General features: G+C 44.9%; 1 protein-coding gene and 1 pseudogene across 1 annotated transcript; both read left to right on the top strand.

Annotated features, from left to right (window-relative positions):
- The first annotated feature begins 2105 nt into the window (after window positions 1-2105).
- On the top strand, window positions 2106-11834 carry LOC123452104 (serine/threonine-protein phosphatase BSL2 homolog). Its single transcript, XM_045128689.1, has 21 exons — window positions 2106-2748; window positions 3567-3627; window positions 3802-3880; window positions 4157-4236; window positions 4317-4411; window positions 4517-4616; window positions 4987-5056; window positions 5670-5771; window positions 5866-5947; window positions 6454-6633; window positions 8038-8311; window positions 8429-8666; window positions 8851-9021; window positions 9259-9497; window positions 9826-9910; window positions 10065-10163; window positions 10251-10450; window positions 10533-10608; window positions 10701-10836; window positions 10915-11051; window positions 11143-11834. Exons 1-21 carry the CDS (start codon window positions 2355-2357, stop codon window positions 11227-11229), a joined length of 2985 nt encoding a protein of 994 aa, XP_044984624.1. The 5' UTR covers window positions 2106-2354; the 3' UTR covers window positions 11230-11834.
- A 7142-nt stretch (window positions 11835-18976) lies between these two features.
- LOC123397119 lies at window positions 18977-19605 on the top strand (annotated as a pseudogene).

Below are 19605 nucleotides of genomic sequence, written 5' to 3' on the forward strand. Positions count from 1 at the left end.
TACCACGAGACCAGATGAACTAAACCCTAGATGATGGTTCTGTCCCCTACGAACTAGAACCCTCCGGTTTATACAGACACCAAGGGTACCTAGGGTTACATATGGTCGGTTATAATCAAGGGATAAGCATGCCGATTCGAGCATCTTGACTTGGAGCACACACCAAGGCTTTGGAGGTTTCCTAGCCGAACACAACGTCGTCTCATAGTTCGTCCCTTTAGTAATAGTCACAAAGCAGCCCACTTGTCCGGCCTATAGAGATAGACCAACGGCCCAAGGACCCCTTAGTCCCGGACTCCCTCAGATGCGTCCGGACGCGTCCACGGAGAGTGCCCGATCACCTCTCATTTTGCGTCTCGTGCAACTGCATACCTCAAAGTTCATACTTGAAATCCATACTAGAACATGCAACATAAAATTTATGTACTGCTAAATAGAGCAGCCCACCTGTCCGGCCTATAGAGATAGACCAACGGTCCAAGGACCCCTTAATCTCGGACTCCCTCAGATGCATCCGGACGCGTCCACGGAGAGTGCCCGATCACCTCTCATTTTGCGTCTCGTGCAACCGCATTCCTCAAAGTTCATACTTGAAATCCATACTAGAACATGCAACATAAAATTTATGTACTGCTAAATAGATAAAACTAACCTACTCCTACTGATCGTAGGAGATGTAGATGACCTATGTGTCGGTAGTGCCGGATGGACTTGAATCCTGTTGGATGGCTGCCTCCCGCAGCTCAGGTTCCTCGTGTGACTCCATGTATGTGAAGGGTTTGTCCGCCTGTGCATTGTGGAGGTAGCGAAAAGTTGCCTTCACCTCCGCCTCCTCCTCCACTTGGGTGACCTCAAACTCACCCATCGCATTGACCATATCGAACATTGCATCCGGAGGCGTCGGATCTGCCTTGCCTTCCTCCCCCCGCTCCACGACCGGCGCCTACTGCTCCGCGTCCTCTTCTCCTCCCCATGCTCCAGAGAGTCTGAATGCAGGCCAGCTGCGATCCAAGCTTCACACCGGGCCTAGATCTCCTCAAGGAGCTCTAACCAACACTCTGGAGTGAGCATTGCAAAAGTGGCGATACATTGACGACCATGGCTATAGGGTGGCGATCTGCTGCGGGGCCATGGCTATAGCGGAAGGCGAGCTTCGAGCTGCGAACGGACGAAAGTGGTGGCATGGAGGGGAGGGAAATGGGTCCATGTCTAGGGTTGGGCGTCTTCGTACCATCCAACTAAAATAGTTGAATTTGACCCCTCTGACGGCACGGCGGACCGCTAGGCTTGGACGGGTGTTTACGTGGGATCCGCACGTCAGTCCGATGCGTCGAGGGCATATGAGCCTGTTTATATCCACCTTAGATATGAACTGGGTATGAGGAATGCCAATCAGTCCGGACGTATAAGACCGATATGAGAGACGAGGCTGGTGAGAGTTTTTTTTTCAAGTAAGGCTGGTCGAGATTTTGCGACTGGTCATCCATCCGGGCTTGTACAGGATGCCATCCTTTGAGGGACACGGCTGGCTAGACGCCGATTGCCGAACACTTTTGTGTCCGTGCGTGTCTGGTCTGTCCCACGTAGTATAAACAGGGAATGGATTCGGTTAGAAATGCTTAAAAAGGATACCACGATGTGGACGCACTCAACGCAAGGCGCTGTGCAGGCAGGCAGCCGGCACCCAGAAGCAGAGCGAGCAAAGCAAAGCCGAAGGAACGAGGGCCAGAACGGGAAAACCGCACCGAGTGGCACCAAAATGCTCCATTTTGCTTTGCCATCCCTTCTCCGTCGTCCCGTCCCGTTCCCCACACAGCCTCCCTTGTCTCTCCTCCACCTCCACCTCCACCTCGATCGTCCGTCCGTCCTTGGCCTCTCTCCGTCTCCGTCCCCCCGTTCGTCTCCTCCGCTCCAACCAAAACCAAAACCAAAACCAAAGCACCTCCAGAGTTGCACCCGGCCCCCCAGGGACACCCCGAATTCCCCGTTCCATCCCACCCCCCCACCACCCCCACGCCCGCGCCGCGCGCACCGCCCGGCCGGCCTCCCGAATTCCCACTGTCGCCCCAAATCTCCCGGGGGCAGCGCCTCGGGCCGCGCGCGCGCGCCCTCTCCCCCACCGCCACCCTCCACCTCCCTCCCCACGCGCTCCCTCGCGATCGCATCGCGTCGCGGCAGGCCGGACAAGCGGGACCCGACAAATCGCGCGGTGCCCCCCGAATCTCGCCGCGCGCCGGGCGGGGGAATCTAGGGTTCCGCCGGCCGGTTCCACGGCTCTGGCCGCGGTGGCGCGCGCCTCCTAGGGCCGGCGCGCGCGGGGGATCTCGGGCCCCGCCGACCAACCCTAGCAGGCCATGGACGTCGACTCGCGCATGACGACGGAGTCCGACTCCGACTCCGACGCGACCACCGCCGCGGGCGCGCTCGGCCGTGGCTCGGGGAGCGAGACCTCCTCCTCGTCCGCCCCGTCGACGCCCGGTACGCCCGCGACGGCCCCGGCCTCGCCGGCCGTGGTTGCAGGATCGGGGCCGAGGCCCGCGCCGGGGTACACGGCGGTGAACGCGGTGATCGACAAGAAGGAGGACGGCCCCGGGTGCCGCTGCGGCCACACGCTCACCGCGGTGCCGGCTGTCGGGGAGGAGGGCTCGCCTGGCTACGTCGGGCCTCGGCTGATCCTCTTCGGCGGCGCGACCGCGCTAGAGGGCAACTCTGCAACGCCTCCCTCCTCAGCTGGCAGCGCTGGGATCCGTAATGCCTTTTATCCCACATGCCCTGTCATTTCTAATGGTCTCCACCGTCGATTGCTGTTATCTCGTGGCCAGAGTTGTTCCGGGCCAGTCTATTAGAGGATTTTTTTTTTCAGTTTGAAATGAAAATGAATTCCCAGGCTTCAGGCCATTTCCCGAGGAATCATTGCTATTTTGTGGCTAAAATGGGCTAATTCTGAGTGTGTTTAGGAAGCCGAAAGATGCAGAAATTCCGATATGACTTTTATTCATGAATTAAATTCAAGCTATTTTAATGAATTGGATTTACTCAGCTCAAATGCTGAATATAGTTGCTGCTGGTTGGTTCCTAATACCAAATTGATTCCCTGGGCTAGAACGTTCAATGCCGTTTCAGGTAGCAGTAAAATTGAGTAGTAAGACAACTTTATGAATAAAATCCCCTATCCCGCGGACAATTTTTCTTTCAATTCTATCATCTAAAGTTGCCAAATGTCTATAGGATCATATAGTTGGCTGGTTGGTTTACAGGATCATTCTACTGTTCCCAATCGTGTGCTATCTCTAGTTGTGCCTATTCTATGAAGATAGCAGGAGGAACCATTTTTTTTATGTAAGCAAAATAGGAGCGTAATGGAACTTATTCAAGACCTGTCACTGGCATGAAATTAGCGGCTTTCTCTTTTGAATACCAACTTGTGTAATCTTTTTGGAAGAAGCTTAAAATACAAGTTTAATTGCTCTAGTGTCAAAATCATTCTCTGCAGTGAAAAAATAGACGATCTTATCTGGCCAGCAATTCTGATTTTATTCCTATCTCAACGGTCTCCTTGGTCGCAGGTCTAGCCGGTGCCACAGCAGATGTCCACTGTTACGATGTATTATCAAATAAGTGGAGCAGGTAGGGTATTCCATAAATGGTTTCCTGCTCTTCTTCTTTTTTGTTTTCAACATATCATACTTGGGCTGCTACTTAAGTAAAGTCTCCACAACTCTTCTCTTTTAGGGTACCATGATAATTCTGCTTTTAGAACTCAGTAAATCAGCTAATCTGAGCACAATACTACTTTGTCAGGCTTACTCCACTTGGTGAGCCTCCTTCACCAAGAGCTGCACATGTAGCAACCGCGGTTGGAACCATGGTTGTCATTCAGGTATATGTTTTTTTACTAGCGGCGTATCAATCTAGTGACCAGACTGGTGCCTTATTACTCTTCGAGATAACTAGTTTGCTATTACCTGTTTTTGCTGTTTAAAACAACAACGACCCTTGACTATTCCCAAGCAAATCTAACCAAGGTAACCAGCGTAGCATAATTGTTTAAAACATGGGCTGAATTTTGTAAGGGTTTTTCTTTATTGCTTACAAAGCTTTATGGAGGTAAACCATTAAATATCTCATCTTTCTTTCATCATTTCTTGCCATCCAGGGTGGTATTGGCCCAGCTGGTTTATCTGCGGAGGATCTTCATGTTCTAGATCTTACACAACAGAGACCGCGATGGCACAGGTAATTATTATTCTTCACTAATTTGATTTGAGAATTGTATTTCTTCATTATCTCTTCTGACGGTGCTATACGCTTTATAGAGTGGTGGTTCAAGGACCTGGTCCAGGTCCACGATATGGACATGTGATGGCCTTGGTTGGACAGAGGTTCTTGTTGACAATAGGTGGAAATGATGGTAGGCAATTGCTCCTTAAATATTTGTGAAGATTTAGATAACTATTTCTACTATTTGAATCCACCCTGAATGGTGTTGATACTTGGGTGATTTTCATTTGCTTAGGGAAGCGGCCTCTGGCGGATGTATGGGCTCTTGATACTGCCGCTAAGCCATACGAATGGAGGAAACTTGAACCAGAAGGTGAAGGACCACCGCCATGCATGTAAGTGTGGCTAACAGAAATGAAAAATGCTTGATGTGGTAAAGTACATTGGTGAGCTACAAATAATGTATGGATGACAGTGGCTTGGCACATTATAATTTTCCTGACAATAAACCTATCTTACTTCTTAATTACCATCTTGTACAACTTTACTCCATTATTAAGCCATCTTTGATATTTGGTGCTATTTATTTTGTATGGTAACGACACAGAGTAGCATGATGTGGCAAAGTTAACAACCATATTGCCCATTCAGTTTGTTGTGATCCAACTTCTGCATTTAGGTCATATTCTTTTATGTTATATTACTGGAAATGGAACTAGTTTTTATGTTCTTTCACTAAATGTACATTGTGGTATTGTTCTTCAGGTATGCCACTGCTAGTGCACGGTCTGATGGTCTACTTTTACTCTGCGGTGGGAGGGATGGTAATAGTGTGGTAAGTAAAACAATATGGGCATAATCATATAATCCACTGTTCCAAAATACTCCCTCCGTAAAGAAATATAAGAGCGTTTAGATAACTACTTTAGTGATCTAAATGCTCTTATATTTGTTTACGGAGGTAGCACATGAAATTTTAAACAAGGTCTGATGGTCATAATTGATGCAATTTTGGTAGTTATTTTTATGTGAATGTATAATTAAATTTAAAATAGTATCAGAATTACGATTTTTAATGAAAAATCTAATAAATATTATTCTCGGTTTACCAATCTTAGTAATCAAAATATATAGAATTCTAAATAACGAAAGTTATAGATGGGCTGCAAGTTCTCTAGGACTATATCTATTTACAATGGAAGTAGTAGTATGTTTGAACCTCTTGCTGGAGCTTAATTCATTTTACTAAACGAAATGGAAACATGGAACTAAATAATCGCACGTTTTGAGCGTTTCTAATAATAGGTTATTAATTTCTGTTATTTTAATGATTAGATATCAAACTATATAGACCGTAGTTACTATCAAGTGCATATGAGTGATGAATAGATCTTAGTTAATATATAGATTCTATACTTAATAATGTACCCTCCTTGTTAAACTGTCAGCCACTATCAAGTGCATATGGTCTTGCAAAACATAGAGATGGGCGCTGGGAGTGGGCAATTGCTCCTGGTGTCTCTCCATCACCAAGATACCAACATGCAGCTGTAAGATGTCATTCAGTCCTATCCCTTCTTTTTTCTAAATGAAAATGTTATTCGGTGTGGTGTTTGTCTAATGCCTACTTCTTCTTGTCTTTAGGTTTTTGTGAATGCACGTCTTCATGTGTCAGGAGGTGCTCTTGGAGGTGGTCGGATGGTAGAGGACTCCTCAAGTGTTGCAGGTTCCAGTTTTGAAATTTTGAAACCTGTTTTTCCCCAATATCAGTCCAACAATCTCTGGATGGAACCATGCATTCCAAGCTCATAGTTTGTGCTGATGATTGACAGAAATGTCTATAGAAAGACAGTCTCTTTTAGTTTGTTTGAATGTTAACATCTGAAATGTTAAGATCCTTTTTGTGGATTTTTAGTATTCATTTGTCAGAAAGACCTGAACAATTGTAAGTACTTGAAAACATCACTTGCTACTTATGTCGATCTCTATAAGATGTTTGAATAACAAAACATTATTGTAGTCCACTCTTGTTACCCATGACTGCTGATATGAGCCAATTTTGTGCCTCTTCTCCTAGCAGCCTAGCGCTTCTTTATTTTTGGTCATTTAAAGTTATATCATCATCAAAGTTAGGGGCCTAGGCATTGTTGATTACCTGGGCTATGTACTAAGAATTATGATGCAGGCTCCTGCAAATTTCGTATAACTTTGTACCATTCTACCTGATTCCAGTGCTGGACACTGCTGCTGGAGTTTGGTGCGACACGAAGTCGGTTGTCACAACTCCCAGAACAGGAAGATATAGTGCGGATGCAGCAGGAGGTGATGCTGCTGTTGAACTTACACGACGGTGCAGGCACGCAGCAGCTGCTGTTGGTGACTTAATATTCATTTATGGAGGTCTACGGGGAGGTAAGCTGATAACTGTCCACATAAACATGCATTTTCTTTCATGCAGTCCTATGAATCCAATCTCCCAAGTGCCCCACTTCCGCTACTTGCTAGGTAACTTGTTTACTATCATCCATTACAACAACAACAAAGCCTTTAGTCCCAAACAAGTTGGGGTAGGCTAGAGGTGAAACCCATAAGATCTCGCAACCAACTCATGGTTCTGGCACATGGATATCAAGCGTCCACGCACCCCTGTCCATGGTTAGTTCTTTGGTGATACTCCAGTTCTTCAGATCTCTCTTTACGGACTCCTCCCATGTCAAGTTCGGTTTACCTCGACTTCTCTTGACACTATCAACACGCTTCAGCCGTCCGCTATGCACTGGAGCTTCTGGAGTCTTGCGCTGAATATCCCCAAATCATCTAAGACGATGTTGGACAAGCTTCTCCTCAATCGGTGCTACCCCAACTCTATCTCGTAGATCATCATATTCAGAGATATATCGCAAATCAACCAAGACCTATCCATTTACCTCGAAATCACATTTCGTGCATGTGTGCTGAGCTTTGACTTTGCTGGTGCCATCACTTCACACATTCAGAGTCTAGTTGTTTTGTACTTCTATTTGATTTATGATCATGCAACCTCACGACCTATGTTTTTGCTTAGATGAAATGCGATATACTATTTCCAATTCATCCAGATCAAATAAAATGAGTGGTCTCTGACATGAATGAGCTTACTAAAGGTCCATCGTGTGGTACTCCATGATGGACAATGGCTTAACTTACAAATGCATATTGTTTACATCTTAGTCATTTGATACTTCTACGATGGTTGTATGTTCTATGTGAATGATACTTACAATATTATCGTTCATCCCTGTGAGTTATCAAATTCATTGTATGGTTAATAGATGCCGTGGACTGGTTGTCCCCAGTATGCAATGTCCAAAAAGGTGTCATTCATTTTGATTCATCTTGCTATGTCATTTTGTCTCATTTGCTTTCCCTTAATGGGATATACACCACTAGTCCATTAGTTCTGTCCTGAGAGTACATTAGGAATGACTGGCCACTAATTCTGTCTGTCGTACATATTCTTTGGGGTCTGAGGTGAATTTTGTTGGCAGTTCACATTAGTAGCATTGTCATACTCCTTATTCCTTTGTCTGAGCCCTAAAAAAAAACTTTAATATGTACAATAATTTATATGGTTTCAGTTGTATAAAGTATTATATTTGCCTGTTGAGAATAATTGACCGCATTTTATACTTCTATTATTTTGTGCACCCTCTGTTCCTAAATACAAGACATTTTGGTCGTTCAATTTAAACTGCCAAACCGTTTTATATTTAGAAACAGTTTAATGCTATCGCCTTTACCTATTTTATTGCTAACAATGTGGGATTACCAATGTAGGTGTATTGCTAGATGATCTTCTTGTGGCTGAAGATCTTGCTGCCGCAGAAACGACAACTGCTGCTAATCACGCAGCGGCAAGTGCAGCAGCCACTGACACACAAGCTGGAAAGGCATCTGGAAGATATGCTTACAGTGATGAACGTACTAAACAGGCAGCTTCAGAATCAGCTCCAGATGGATCTGTAGTTCTTGGAACACCAGTTGCTCCTCCTCTTAATGGGGACATGTATACTGATATTAGCCCTGAGAACGCCGTGCTGCAGGGACAGAGGTACACTCCATTTGTTTCATAAGTGTGTTCTGTGATCTTTCAGTAGCAAGTTGGCATCTGTTTCCTTATTGTTATTTTACAGTGATTTTTTTTGTTTTGAAATTAATTACTTCACAGGAGATCAAGCAAAGGTGTTGATTACTTAGTTGAAGCATCAGCAGCAGAGGCAGAGGCAATTAGTGCTACTTTAGCTGCTGTAAAGGCTAGGCAAGTTAATGGTGAGGCAGAAGAGTTGTCTGACAAGGAGCAGTCTCCAGATTCTTCATCAAGCAACAAACATTCAAGCCTCATCAAACCAGACACTGCTCTTTCAAACATGACGCCTCCACCTGGTGTTCGGTTGCACCATAGAGCTGTGAGTACTGAATAGACCATGTGTTGCATTTTGTTGTATCATTTGTAGTCCATTTGTTTATTTGGCAGTTTATTTTATATCATGCCAGTGCACTAATATATTTGGGAGTCCTCACCTTGTTAGCTGCATAGCTAAAGCTGTTTTTGCATTACATCAGGTGACATGCTCTTTTTTCTTATTACAGGTGGTAGTGGCTGCAGAAACTGGAGGTGCCTTAGGTGGCATGGTCAGACAGCTTTCAATTGACCAGTTTGAAAATGAAGGAAGAAGGGTCAGCTATGGCACCCCTGAGAATGCAACTGCTGCAAGGAAGTTGCTTGACCGCCAGATGTCCATTAATAGTATTCCTAAAAAGGTACCGTTCATATCCAAAATATGGTCACAATTGAAACAAAACTAATGTGTGTTAAATCTAAAGCTAGGCATCTATGCACAAAAATAAATAAATATCTGGTAGCTTATTCGCTATGGTAATGAGCCTTAGTGATGTAGAAGTATCAATTCTCATTATGGGCATTGGCTGTGATACTTACTGTTCTTGCTGTCATCTGTATATTCACTTTTTGTTCTGTCTGCTGCTATACATATCCAGGTGATCGCAGCTCTGTTGAAACCTCGCGGCTGGAAGCCTCCAGTGCGAAGGCAGTTCTTCTTGGACTGCAATGAGATTGCAGATCTGTGTGACAGTGCCGAGAGAATATTTTCAAGTGAACCAAGTGTTTTGCAACTTAAAGCTCCGATTAAAATATTTGGTGATTTACATGGTCAATTTGGTGACCTTATGCGATTGTTTGATGAGTATGGTTCTCCTTCAACGGCTGGAGACATCGCGTAAGTTCTTGCTTTTGAGTGATAAAGATGTCACTTCTCATTTTTTTTTTGCCAGTAGTTATGGTGCCTTTTGATATGCTGAAACTGCATGAGAAATTTTGATGCCATATCTTTTTGTTGGGGGAAATACCATATCTAATATATTTCGTCAGTATACTAATCTCTAGATACTTCATCCGTTGAATTTTTACCCCGATCCAGAATTAGTTTTGTTTGCTGTGGCTCTGTCTGTAACAAATATCATTGTCCCTAAGTGTGTTGGACATGTAGTTTAGAGGGGGTACTTTAGTCATCTTCAGCTCGCTTATTGTCTTGTCTTAACCTGTAGGTACATTGATTATCTCTTCTTGGGTGATTATGTGGATCGTGGGCAGCACAGTTTAGAAACTATGTCCCTTCTTCTTGCTTTGAAGGTAGTAACCGGCACCTTATTGCATGTGATTTTAGACTTGTTTCTTCTATGCTACTCCCTCCGTTCGGAAATACGTGACGCTGTTTTAGTTCATTATTTCCGAATGGAGGGAGTATTTTTGTAAATAGAAATATCTGAATAATTGTACATTTCAGGTTGAATATCCGCAAAACGTACATTTAATTCGTGGAAATCATGAGGCTGCTGACATTAACGCTTTATTTGGCTTTCGAATAGAGTGTATAGAGCGAATGGTAACCTTTTCTTTGTATACTGTATGTATTTCGTTCAATATCACCTTTCATCTTTTTTAACACGGGTATTCTTTGTTAAAAATATAGGGCGAGAGAGATGGCATCTGGACATGGCATCGTATGAATAGGTTATTTAACTGGCTTCCTTTGGCTGCACTCATAGAAAAGAAAATTATCTGTATGCATGGTGGCATCGGTCGCTCAATCAACCATGTAGAGCAGATCGAGAATCTTCAAAGACCAATTACTATGGAAGCAGGCTCGGTTGTCCTCATGGATCTTCTATGGTCAGCATTACAACAACTCACACTTATATTTACTCTTTGCTGGGGTGTTTTGTTGATCCATGATCTTGCTTGATGCGTACAGGTCTGATCCAACAGAAAATGATAGCGTTGAGGGGTTAAGACCAAATGCTCGGGGGCCTGGTCTTGTTACATTTGGGGTTAGTACTCCCTATTCCCTATATTGATGAATTCATCTTCCCTTTCCTTTGTCCCCTTCGATTTCTGAAGCTAACACGTGTTGTTCACACAGCCTGATCGTGTTATGGAGTTCTGCAACAACAATGACCTTCAGTTAATTGTACGAGCGCATGAGTGCGTGATGGATGGCTTTGAGCGCTTTGCTCAAGGCCACCTGATCACTCTTTTCTCAGCAACAAATTATTGCGGTGAGAAATATGATTTAACAATATTTAGTCTTATTCTCTTGGCTCAGTTTGTGATAGATTTGCATGGTACACACACAGGTACTGCAAACAATGCTGGTGCAATCTTAGTTTTGGGTAGAGATCTTGTCGTTGTTCCAAAACTAATACATCCTTTGCCTCCTGCAATCACATCACCTGAGACCTCACCAGATCAGATTGAAGATACATGGATGCAGGTAAAATACTATTTTGTTGGAAAGGCATTTCTTTATTATAACTAGCCATATTGTTTTGGCCCATGTGCTGACTATGTTAAATGGCATTCAGGAGCTGAATGCAAACAGGCCAGCAACTCCAACCAGGGGGCGTCCCCAAGCAGCGGCAAATGATCGAGGTGCTCTTGCGTGGATATAGTAGCTTTCATCAGACATTGGTTGATATGATCCATCTGAAGTCTTACTCAGCGGAATCTTGCCCCTTCTCTGCACATGAAAATGATTTATGTTCGAGAGACTGGCGTTTAGCCCACAGCCATGCCAAAATAGAATCGTCTACAAGAAAGTGGAAGTCACTACAAAGATGAGGAATGTAACTTCATCTAGGACAGCGCTAAGTATGAGCTCTCCAAGCCGTTTCCCTAGCATGAGAAGTATGGCATATCAACTCAGAGATTCTCTGAAGATCCGCTGAGGCTTCACTTGTATATACTCAGCTTGCCGGTGGATATAATGGGGTTGTATGTGTTTATTTTTTGCTTCCAATTGGAATGGCAAAAAGGAAATAGTGTTATTGTACTAGGTATTCTTTCTGTTCCCTTTTGGGGGTGGGGGTCTAGGGTTCTCATTTTGCAAAGGTGTTGTTGAGTTGCCACAGGGACTGGATCCTGCTCTAGTCGTGTATAATAGCTCTGCCTGCTACTTTTGTCCCGGCATGCCCACTGTAATTTCAGCCTGCCGCTGATGTGTACAATTTTTGTGTTTGAAGTTTTGGCCGTTGAATGGGAGTCGTGATTTGATTTATTGGAGGCAAAAGGGGTGTCACTTCGTTGTTTTGGATGTGTATGAAATACCATTTACTAAGTCCTTTGTACTCTGATTTCTCTGGTTCTTTTTTTCTCGTTCTGAAGTACACAAAGTCTTTCGATTATGGGGATGATCTATAAAGTTCATTCTATGGTCTTAGCTGCGCTGAATGCTGTTCTCACAGTATACTACTTTTCTCTTGGTAGCCCAACATATTCCTGAAATCCGTATCTTAGTTTCAGACTTTGCAGCTATTGTTCATTGAGCATCTCTTTGGTCAGGAAAACTAGGGTACTTGGAGATGGAGATCTCATGATGGGGTTTATTCTCCATGAATTATTATTTACTTGTTCATGAGCCTATTTCTTTCCAATCCCTTTTTGAATTAGATTTGGAGATCTAGCTGCACACTTAAAATTAAGATTTTTTGCATGGTTAATTGTGGATCATCTCAACAGTAAGGGCATGCTTCAGCGCCGCCGGTTGACCCAAACGGACGGTGTTTTTGTCTGTTTTTTATCCGTTTGGGTCGGTCGCCTGCCCCGTGTCCACCCGCTTTTCTTTTTTGGTTGGCCAAGCGTCCAACGCTGGCGACACATTTTATGTCCGGGCATTTAGATAAAACATGCCAACACGACACATTTTATGTTCGGGCATTTAGATAAAACATGCCAACATGTCAACGCCCAAGAGTTCACGCCGGCACTATGCCAGCGGTCGACATACATTGCCAGCCTATATTAAACCACCATGCAGTTCATGCTGGCACATTTGCCAGCGGTTGGCATACATGCCACCATGCTAAATTCTGTTTGAAGAAAATGAGATTCTTGATACAATGATGACAGAGATCTGCCATTTTATACAACGGGAGGAGACGCGATCATCCAAGGGATGTGTCGGTTCCAGGAGAGGAAAGAGAGAGAACCGTCGTTGCGGGAGGAACCGCTTGATGGTTGGTCAAGGGGAGATTTTCCCCTAATTACATAATTAGTTTTAACACTCCCCCTAATCTACACTTGACCATGTGGAGTTATCTTCATGATTGTCCGAGAAGCTTTATCATCTCAAAAACTCTTCTTCAAAAGTTCTTCATAAAGACTTTGATGAGAACCTGAAATGTAAACTCACAAAGAGATAGCATAATGTGATGTTATTTGAACAAGGATATCTCAAGGAGAAACTCCCCCTGTTGCCTGCAAGTCTCTAAGTCGTCGCATACCAATTCCGTGAACATATTTCTGGAATGTTGAGTTTGGTAGAGACTTAGTAAACAAATCAGCAAGGTTGTCACATGATTTGACTTGCAGAATGCTTATTTCCTCGCTTTTCTGAAGATTGTGGGGGGAAAAACCATTTAGGAGAAATATGCTTAGTGATATTGCTCTTGATATATCCTGTCCGCATCTGTGCAACACATGCCGCATTATCCTCATAGATAATGGTGGGTGATTCAATAGAACCAATTCCACATGACTGCTGTATGTGGTTTATCATTCTGCGAAGCCATACACATTCACATAACGCTTCAAATAATGAAATTATTTCAGAATGATTGGTAGATGTAGCCACTAGAGTCTGTTTGGAAGACTTCCATGATATAGTTGTACCACCATGTAGGAACACAAAACCGGTCTGAGATCTGGCATTATGGGGATCAGACAAATAACCGTCATCTGCATATCCAATCATATCAGAGTCCGGATTTTGCTGGAACTGGAAAAATAGGCCAAGATCCTTTGTGCCTTGGAGATATCGAAAGATATTCTTTACTCCAGACCAATGTCGTTTGGTGGGAGCTGCGCTGTGTCTAGCAAGTAGATTCACTGCAAATGCAATATCAGGTCTTGTGCAATTTGCAAGATACATAAGCGCTCCAACTGCACTGAGATATGGAACTTCAGGTCCCAACACCTCTTCTCCATCATCCCTCGGTCTGAACGGGTCTTTCTCTACGTCTAGAGATCGAACCACCATAGGAGTTTTAGATGGATAGGATTTGTCCATACTGAATTTCTCCAATATTTTCTGGATATAGACAGCTTGGTGTACCATGATTCCTGAGGGAAGGTGCTCAAGTTGAATACCTAAGCAAAATTTGGTTTTACCCAAATCCTTCATCTCAAATTCCATCTTTAGGTGATTGCGTGCTTCATCAATGTCTGATGCACTGCCAATGATGTTGAGATCATCAACATACACATAAATGATGCAAAATCCTGTAGAGGACTTCTTGATGAAGACACATGGGCAATCATCACTATTGGAGTAACCTTTCTGAAGAAGGAACTCACTTAGTCGGTTGTACCACATCCGGCCCGACTGTTTTAAGCCATACAATGACTTATTCAGCTTTACACAATACATGTTGCATTTTGCATTGTTATTCGGGACGGAGATTCCGTCAGGAACCTTCATATGTATGTCCGAATCTAGTGACCCGTAAAGATATGCGGTCACGACGTCCATCAACTGCATGGATAGACGATTTTGTACTGCCATAGATATAAGATATCGGAAAGTTGTTCCACTCATTACTGGAGAGTATGTTTCATTGAAATCAATGCCGGGTTTCTGCGTAAAACCTTGTGCTACGAGCCTTGCTTTATATCTCACCACCTCATTGTTCTCATTCCGTTTCCGGAGAAAAACCCATTTGAATCCCACAGGGAAAACATTGGGAGGTGTAGGTATTGCTTCAGTGAATACCTTCCTTTTGTTAAGCGAGGCAATTTCTGCTTGGATTGCATCCTTCCATTTAGGCCAGTCGGAGCGCCTTTGGCACTCGACGATAGACCTTGGATCATGATCAGTGAGAAGGGTATCTGCAATCTTTTCAGCAAAATATATGTCGACAGTCGTAGTCTTGCGGTCAAATGATTCTCCAGAATCAACATAGTTGATGGAAATTTCTTGCACCCCTAGAGACTCTTCGTGATTTCCCAATACGATTGAGTCTGGGTGTTCCGATGTTCCAGCCAGTTTGTGCACACTGGAGCTGGGTTGTGAAGGTTGTCCTTCCACTGGGTGTGAACTACCCATCAGGTGTTTGTCAACGTTGAGTTGACCTGCATTTACTGACTCCGAGGATTTTCTCCTCGATTTCCTTTGCTGCTTGCTAGAAGCTAGCTCCAGGTCAGAAGCCATACTACTCCCCATCTTTTTAGGAACAGGGAGTTGAGTGGTTTTTATTGGTACCTCCACTCTTTCTGGCGCGTTTCTGGCCGGATTTAAGGATTTTGTAACACCTTTCATATCAGTAAATGAATGTGGCAGATTATTTGCAAGATGTTGCAAATTAATGATCTTCCGAACTTGAAGTTCGGTCTCATGGGTACGTGGATCATAGGATGAAATGGCATGAGCATTCCAATCGATTTCCGGGCATTCTTTCTGGTACTTGAAATCTCCCCCTAATGCCGGAAAATGTTCCTCATTAAATATGCAATCAGCGTGACGGGCTGTGAACAGATCCCCAGTTAGGGGTTCCAGGTACTTGATAATCGACGGTGATTTGTACCCCACATAGATCCCCAACTTTCTGTGTGGGCCCATAGATGTCCGCTGTGGTGGTGAGATTGGGATGTACGCAGCACATCCGAACTTACGCAGATGGGAAATGCTAGGAGGATTTCCACGTACCAATTCCAGAGGGGAAGAACTGTGATATGCAGTTGGCCTCAATTGTATCGTCAGCAGCGTGTAAAACTGCATGACCCCAACAAGAGGTTGGCAAGTTGCAATTCATCAACAAAGGTCTTGCAATGAGTTTAATCCTCTTAATCAATGCTTCAGCCAAACCATTTTGTGTATGGACATATGGAACAGAGTGCTGAACTTCAATCCCCAAAGCCATGCAATAATCATTGAAGGCACGTGAGGAGAATTCTGCAGCGTTGTCCATTCGAATTGTCTTAATTCGACTTTCAGGATAATGGGCTTGCAACTTAATGACTTGCCTCATTATCTTGGCAAATGCATGGTTTCGTGTGGATAGAAGGTACACATGTGACCATCGTGTAGATGCGTCAATCAGAACCATGAAATACCGAAAAGGTCCAGATAATGGCTGAATGGTACCACAAATGTCTCCTTGAATACGTTCAAGGAATTGAAGTGGTTCAGCTTGTATTTTGAGGTGCGAGGGCCTCAAAATTAGCTTTCCCGTGGCACAAGATGTGCACACAAAATCAGAAGATTGAGGAAATTTTGACTCAAGCAAATTATGACCAATGGAATTGCTAGTAATTTTTCTCATCATCCCGATTCCGGGATGGCCCAGGCGATCATGCCAGGTTTGGAATGCGTCATCATTCTGAAAAATTACTTTGTATGCAACATGTTCCACGGGTTTGATGTACGTATAGTACAAACCAGACGATAGAGAAGGAATTTTCTCATGAACCTTTTTGCCATATCCGTGATCTTTAGTAAAGAGTAAATACTCCTCTTTGTTGTCTTCATGGGTTTCAATATGAAAACCATTCTTACGGATATCTCGATAACTGATCAGGGTACGTGATGAGTCAGGATACAATAAAGCATCCTCTATCGTCACTTGTGTACCACTTGGGAGTGTGAATATGGCACGTCCAGTACCAACAATCACTGTATCGCGTCCAGCGATAGTTAGAATATCTCCATTCATCTTTTTCAGAGTTTGGAAATATTTTATCTCCCTCGGTATGGAGTTTGTGGTACCACTGTCCACAAGGCATAATTCCTCTTCCATCGGATTGTCCCCGTAGAAAAACTATATAAAAATGAAAGAATTTTCAATAAGAAAACCTTATGTTAATACATAGAATACAATTTTTATTATATCAAATGTGCTGATACAATACAATATAAAGACAACAACAAACTTATGTTCTTATTACAATCATCACAAATGGACATAGTTAAATGGATCACTAAGGAGGTCGAGGGACTAGTCAAAGTCACCAAACACATCATTTGAGGTGTACTCAAGTAACATGGCCTCCGTTTCAGCAGGGTCCTCAAGAGGATAAGGAATCTTGGCGTTGCTTGGTCCAGGAGGAATATCCTGTGAATCGCCAGCTCCATTTGCGCTATGTGGATGTAGGTTGAAGTTAGCTTCAAGCCTTTTCCCTTGAGGTGCTTTGAGTCCCTGAGATTGCTGGTACAGCATGACCAGATGCGTGGGCATTGAGCACTTTTCACTAGAATGCGAGTAGCATCCACACTTGTTGCAAAGTTTAGTTTTATCGAACTTTGGCTTTGCAGTACCTTTGCCCTTGCCCATGTTTCTGAATTTTCTATTCCCATTGCGCTTGTGCTTGTGCTCAGAATTGGAATGTTTACCTCGAAAGGTACCATTAAACTTCTGTCTATTCGCGACATTCAGATGAACTTCAGGTAAAGGTTGTGCCCCAACTGGGCGCTGAGAGCCATTCTTAGCGAGTAGCTCATCATGCTTTTCAGCCTGAAGTAACATGCGAATAAGCTCGGAATAGACAATGTAGTTGCAAGCACGGTATTGCTGTTGGAGGATCCTATCAGAAGGGAGCATAGTAGATAAAGTTTTCTCTATCATCTCCCCCTGAGTAGGTTCCTTCTCACAAAAGCGCAGTTTGGAACATATCTTATGAACAGCATGATTGTACTCACCAATGGACTTAAAATCCTGAAGGCGGAGATGAGTCCAATCATGGAGTGCTTCAGGCAGGACCACTGCCTTCTGCTGTCCATACCTCGTTTTGAGGGCCAGAAACAGAGTACTAGGAGATTCTTCCTGTAAATACTCAGACTTGAGATCTGGATGAATATGGTGCCTTATGATGTATAAGGCAACATAATTCTGCTGTTCTGTCAGTGGCGTGGCTCCAGCCGGGAGAGGAGTCTTCGGGGGCTGGATTGCACGCGCAATCCCACGGGACGCAAGACTGATCTTGATGTCCATGGCCCATGTAGGGTAATTGTGGCCATTGAGGGCAAGCTCCTCAAATTCTTTGGCAGTCATCTTTGCCTACATGGAGAACCAGAGATAATTAATTTACGGGTGGTAAATTAAAAACCCTCATGGTTGTGTAATAAGAATGCAAAAATTTGATAGTCAAGTGTAAAAACTTGAAAATTTTCTCAACCTCAATTGTGTGAACATAACACATTGAAGATCACTTAGATCTCACAGTAATAGGCTGCATGGCCATTACCTTGTGTATGCTACAATTTAGATATAAGGAATACACGTTGAAGGTAATCGTTTGTCGAGATTGACAAAGCGTAGACCTCACAGTAAGAGAGGATAGTCTGCACATGTGCAGTAGATCACAACTCATTACCTTGTGTTCCAAATAAGACGAGGGAGAAATATTAAATTTTTTGCAAGTTTGACACGCGAGAGAAGCGGATCTCAATCGCAAAAACATGTTCGAGAAAATGTGGTAAACACATGGAACATGTCATTTTTCCCAGATGAAATCCGGTACTTTATTTATATGCAATCCAATATACCTACTAATAATTACATAAGTCCTAACATAGAATAAATCTAAAACATGACTAAAACGTAAGTAGTTGTCAAACTAAGTACTAAACAATACTTGGCCTAAAGCTACATTAGTACACAAACTAGTACTAATACTAACTAGTACTAAACAGAAAAGTAAGAAAAAGAAAGAAAAAAAACACACACACACGGCCACAAGGGCTAGCCTGAGGCAACCCAGCCAATACGGCTTGGCTTTGCTCCACGTGAAACCAGCCCAGCCGTGGGGCCTTGGCTGTAGCCAGCATAACGCATCACCATCACGAGATAAGAGAGGGAGAGGGAGAGGGATCGAGAGGATAAGGCAGCCTGGCAGCGACCAGAACCACACCACCGCTCGATCTCCACCTCCTGCACAGCGCGGCCGACGGACCCCAAACCGCTGCATCTCCCAGCGCCTGCACGGCTTCACCGGCCTGCCGCAGATGAAGTGGCCTCCTCCTCCGAAGAGACGGCGACCACAACAGCAGGAGCTCGGCGACCAGCCTGAGGCGGGGCGGCGGCGAGACCAAGGCTCGCCGGAGCCCATGAGCCGGGGCGGCGACCAGGACGGCGGTCGAGGCCGGCCACGGCACGCCCGAAGAGGTGGCCGAAGCGTCGCTCCACGATGCCGTTCGAGCCCGCGACCATGTCCTGCGGTGGCGGGGTTGAGGCGTCGGCACCTTCCATCCCTACACCGAGGTGGATGATGCCGGAGGCGCCGGTGGGCGCAGAGACAAAGCCGAGCGCGGCCTCCTCGTCCGCGAAGGCACGCATTGGGACGGGCACGTAGCCAGGAGGGCCACGGCTCGGGCTGGCGGTCTCAGCGGCCGGCGTGGGCGTCGGCGGCGCCATCCAAGCCGTCGGTGAAGGAGGTGGTGGAGGCGGGGCAGGCGCGGCGGCAGCCCCGTGCACCGTGGGGGCGCTCGGGCCGGTCACCAGCCAGGGGTCGAGCCCCATCGGCATAGTGCCACGGGCGCGAGGAGTGCCGCGGTGGGCGCATCCGGTGGCGCGGCGACCGCGTCCACGCGCACCCATCCCACCGCCTCTAGCAGCATCGCGGCCGAAGCGGCGGATGGCCTGCATCCTCCGGCGGAAGCGCCGGAGTCCCCCTACTCCGTGGCGGCGACGGTAGCGGCGACCGTTCTTGCGGATGAGGCGAAGGAAGAAGGCAACGAGGCCTGGCATCTTACCGGCGGCAAGTTCTCTTTCGCTTTCTTCTTTCTGTTTCGGCAAGTGCTGATAACGTGTTTGAAGAAAATGAGATTCTTGATATAA

Source organism: Hordeum vulgare, chromosome 5H (assembly GCF_904849725.1).
Source record: "Hordeum vulgare subsp. vulgare chromosome 5H, MorexV3_pseudomolecules_assembly, whole genome shotgun sequence".
Lineage (NCBI taxonomy): Eukaryota > Viridiplantae > Streptophyta > Magnoliopsida > Poales > Poaceae > Hordeum > Hordeum vulgare.

Excerpts from the sequence above, each read along its gene's own strand:
- LOC123452104 (XM_045128689.1), top strand. The coding sequence starts at position 2,355 with ATGGACGTCGACTCGCGCATGACGACGGAGTCCGACTCCGACTCCGAC. Across the intron at positions 6,634-8,037 it reads TTATGGAGGTCTACGGGGAG|GTGTATTGCTAGATGATCTT; the intron begins GTAAGCTGATAA and ends TTACCAATGTAG. Across the intron at positions 10,451-10,532 it reads GTCCTCATGGATCTTCTATG|GTCTGATCCAACAGAAAATG; the intron begins GTCAGCATTACA and ends TGATGCGTACAG.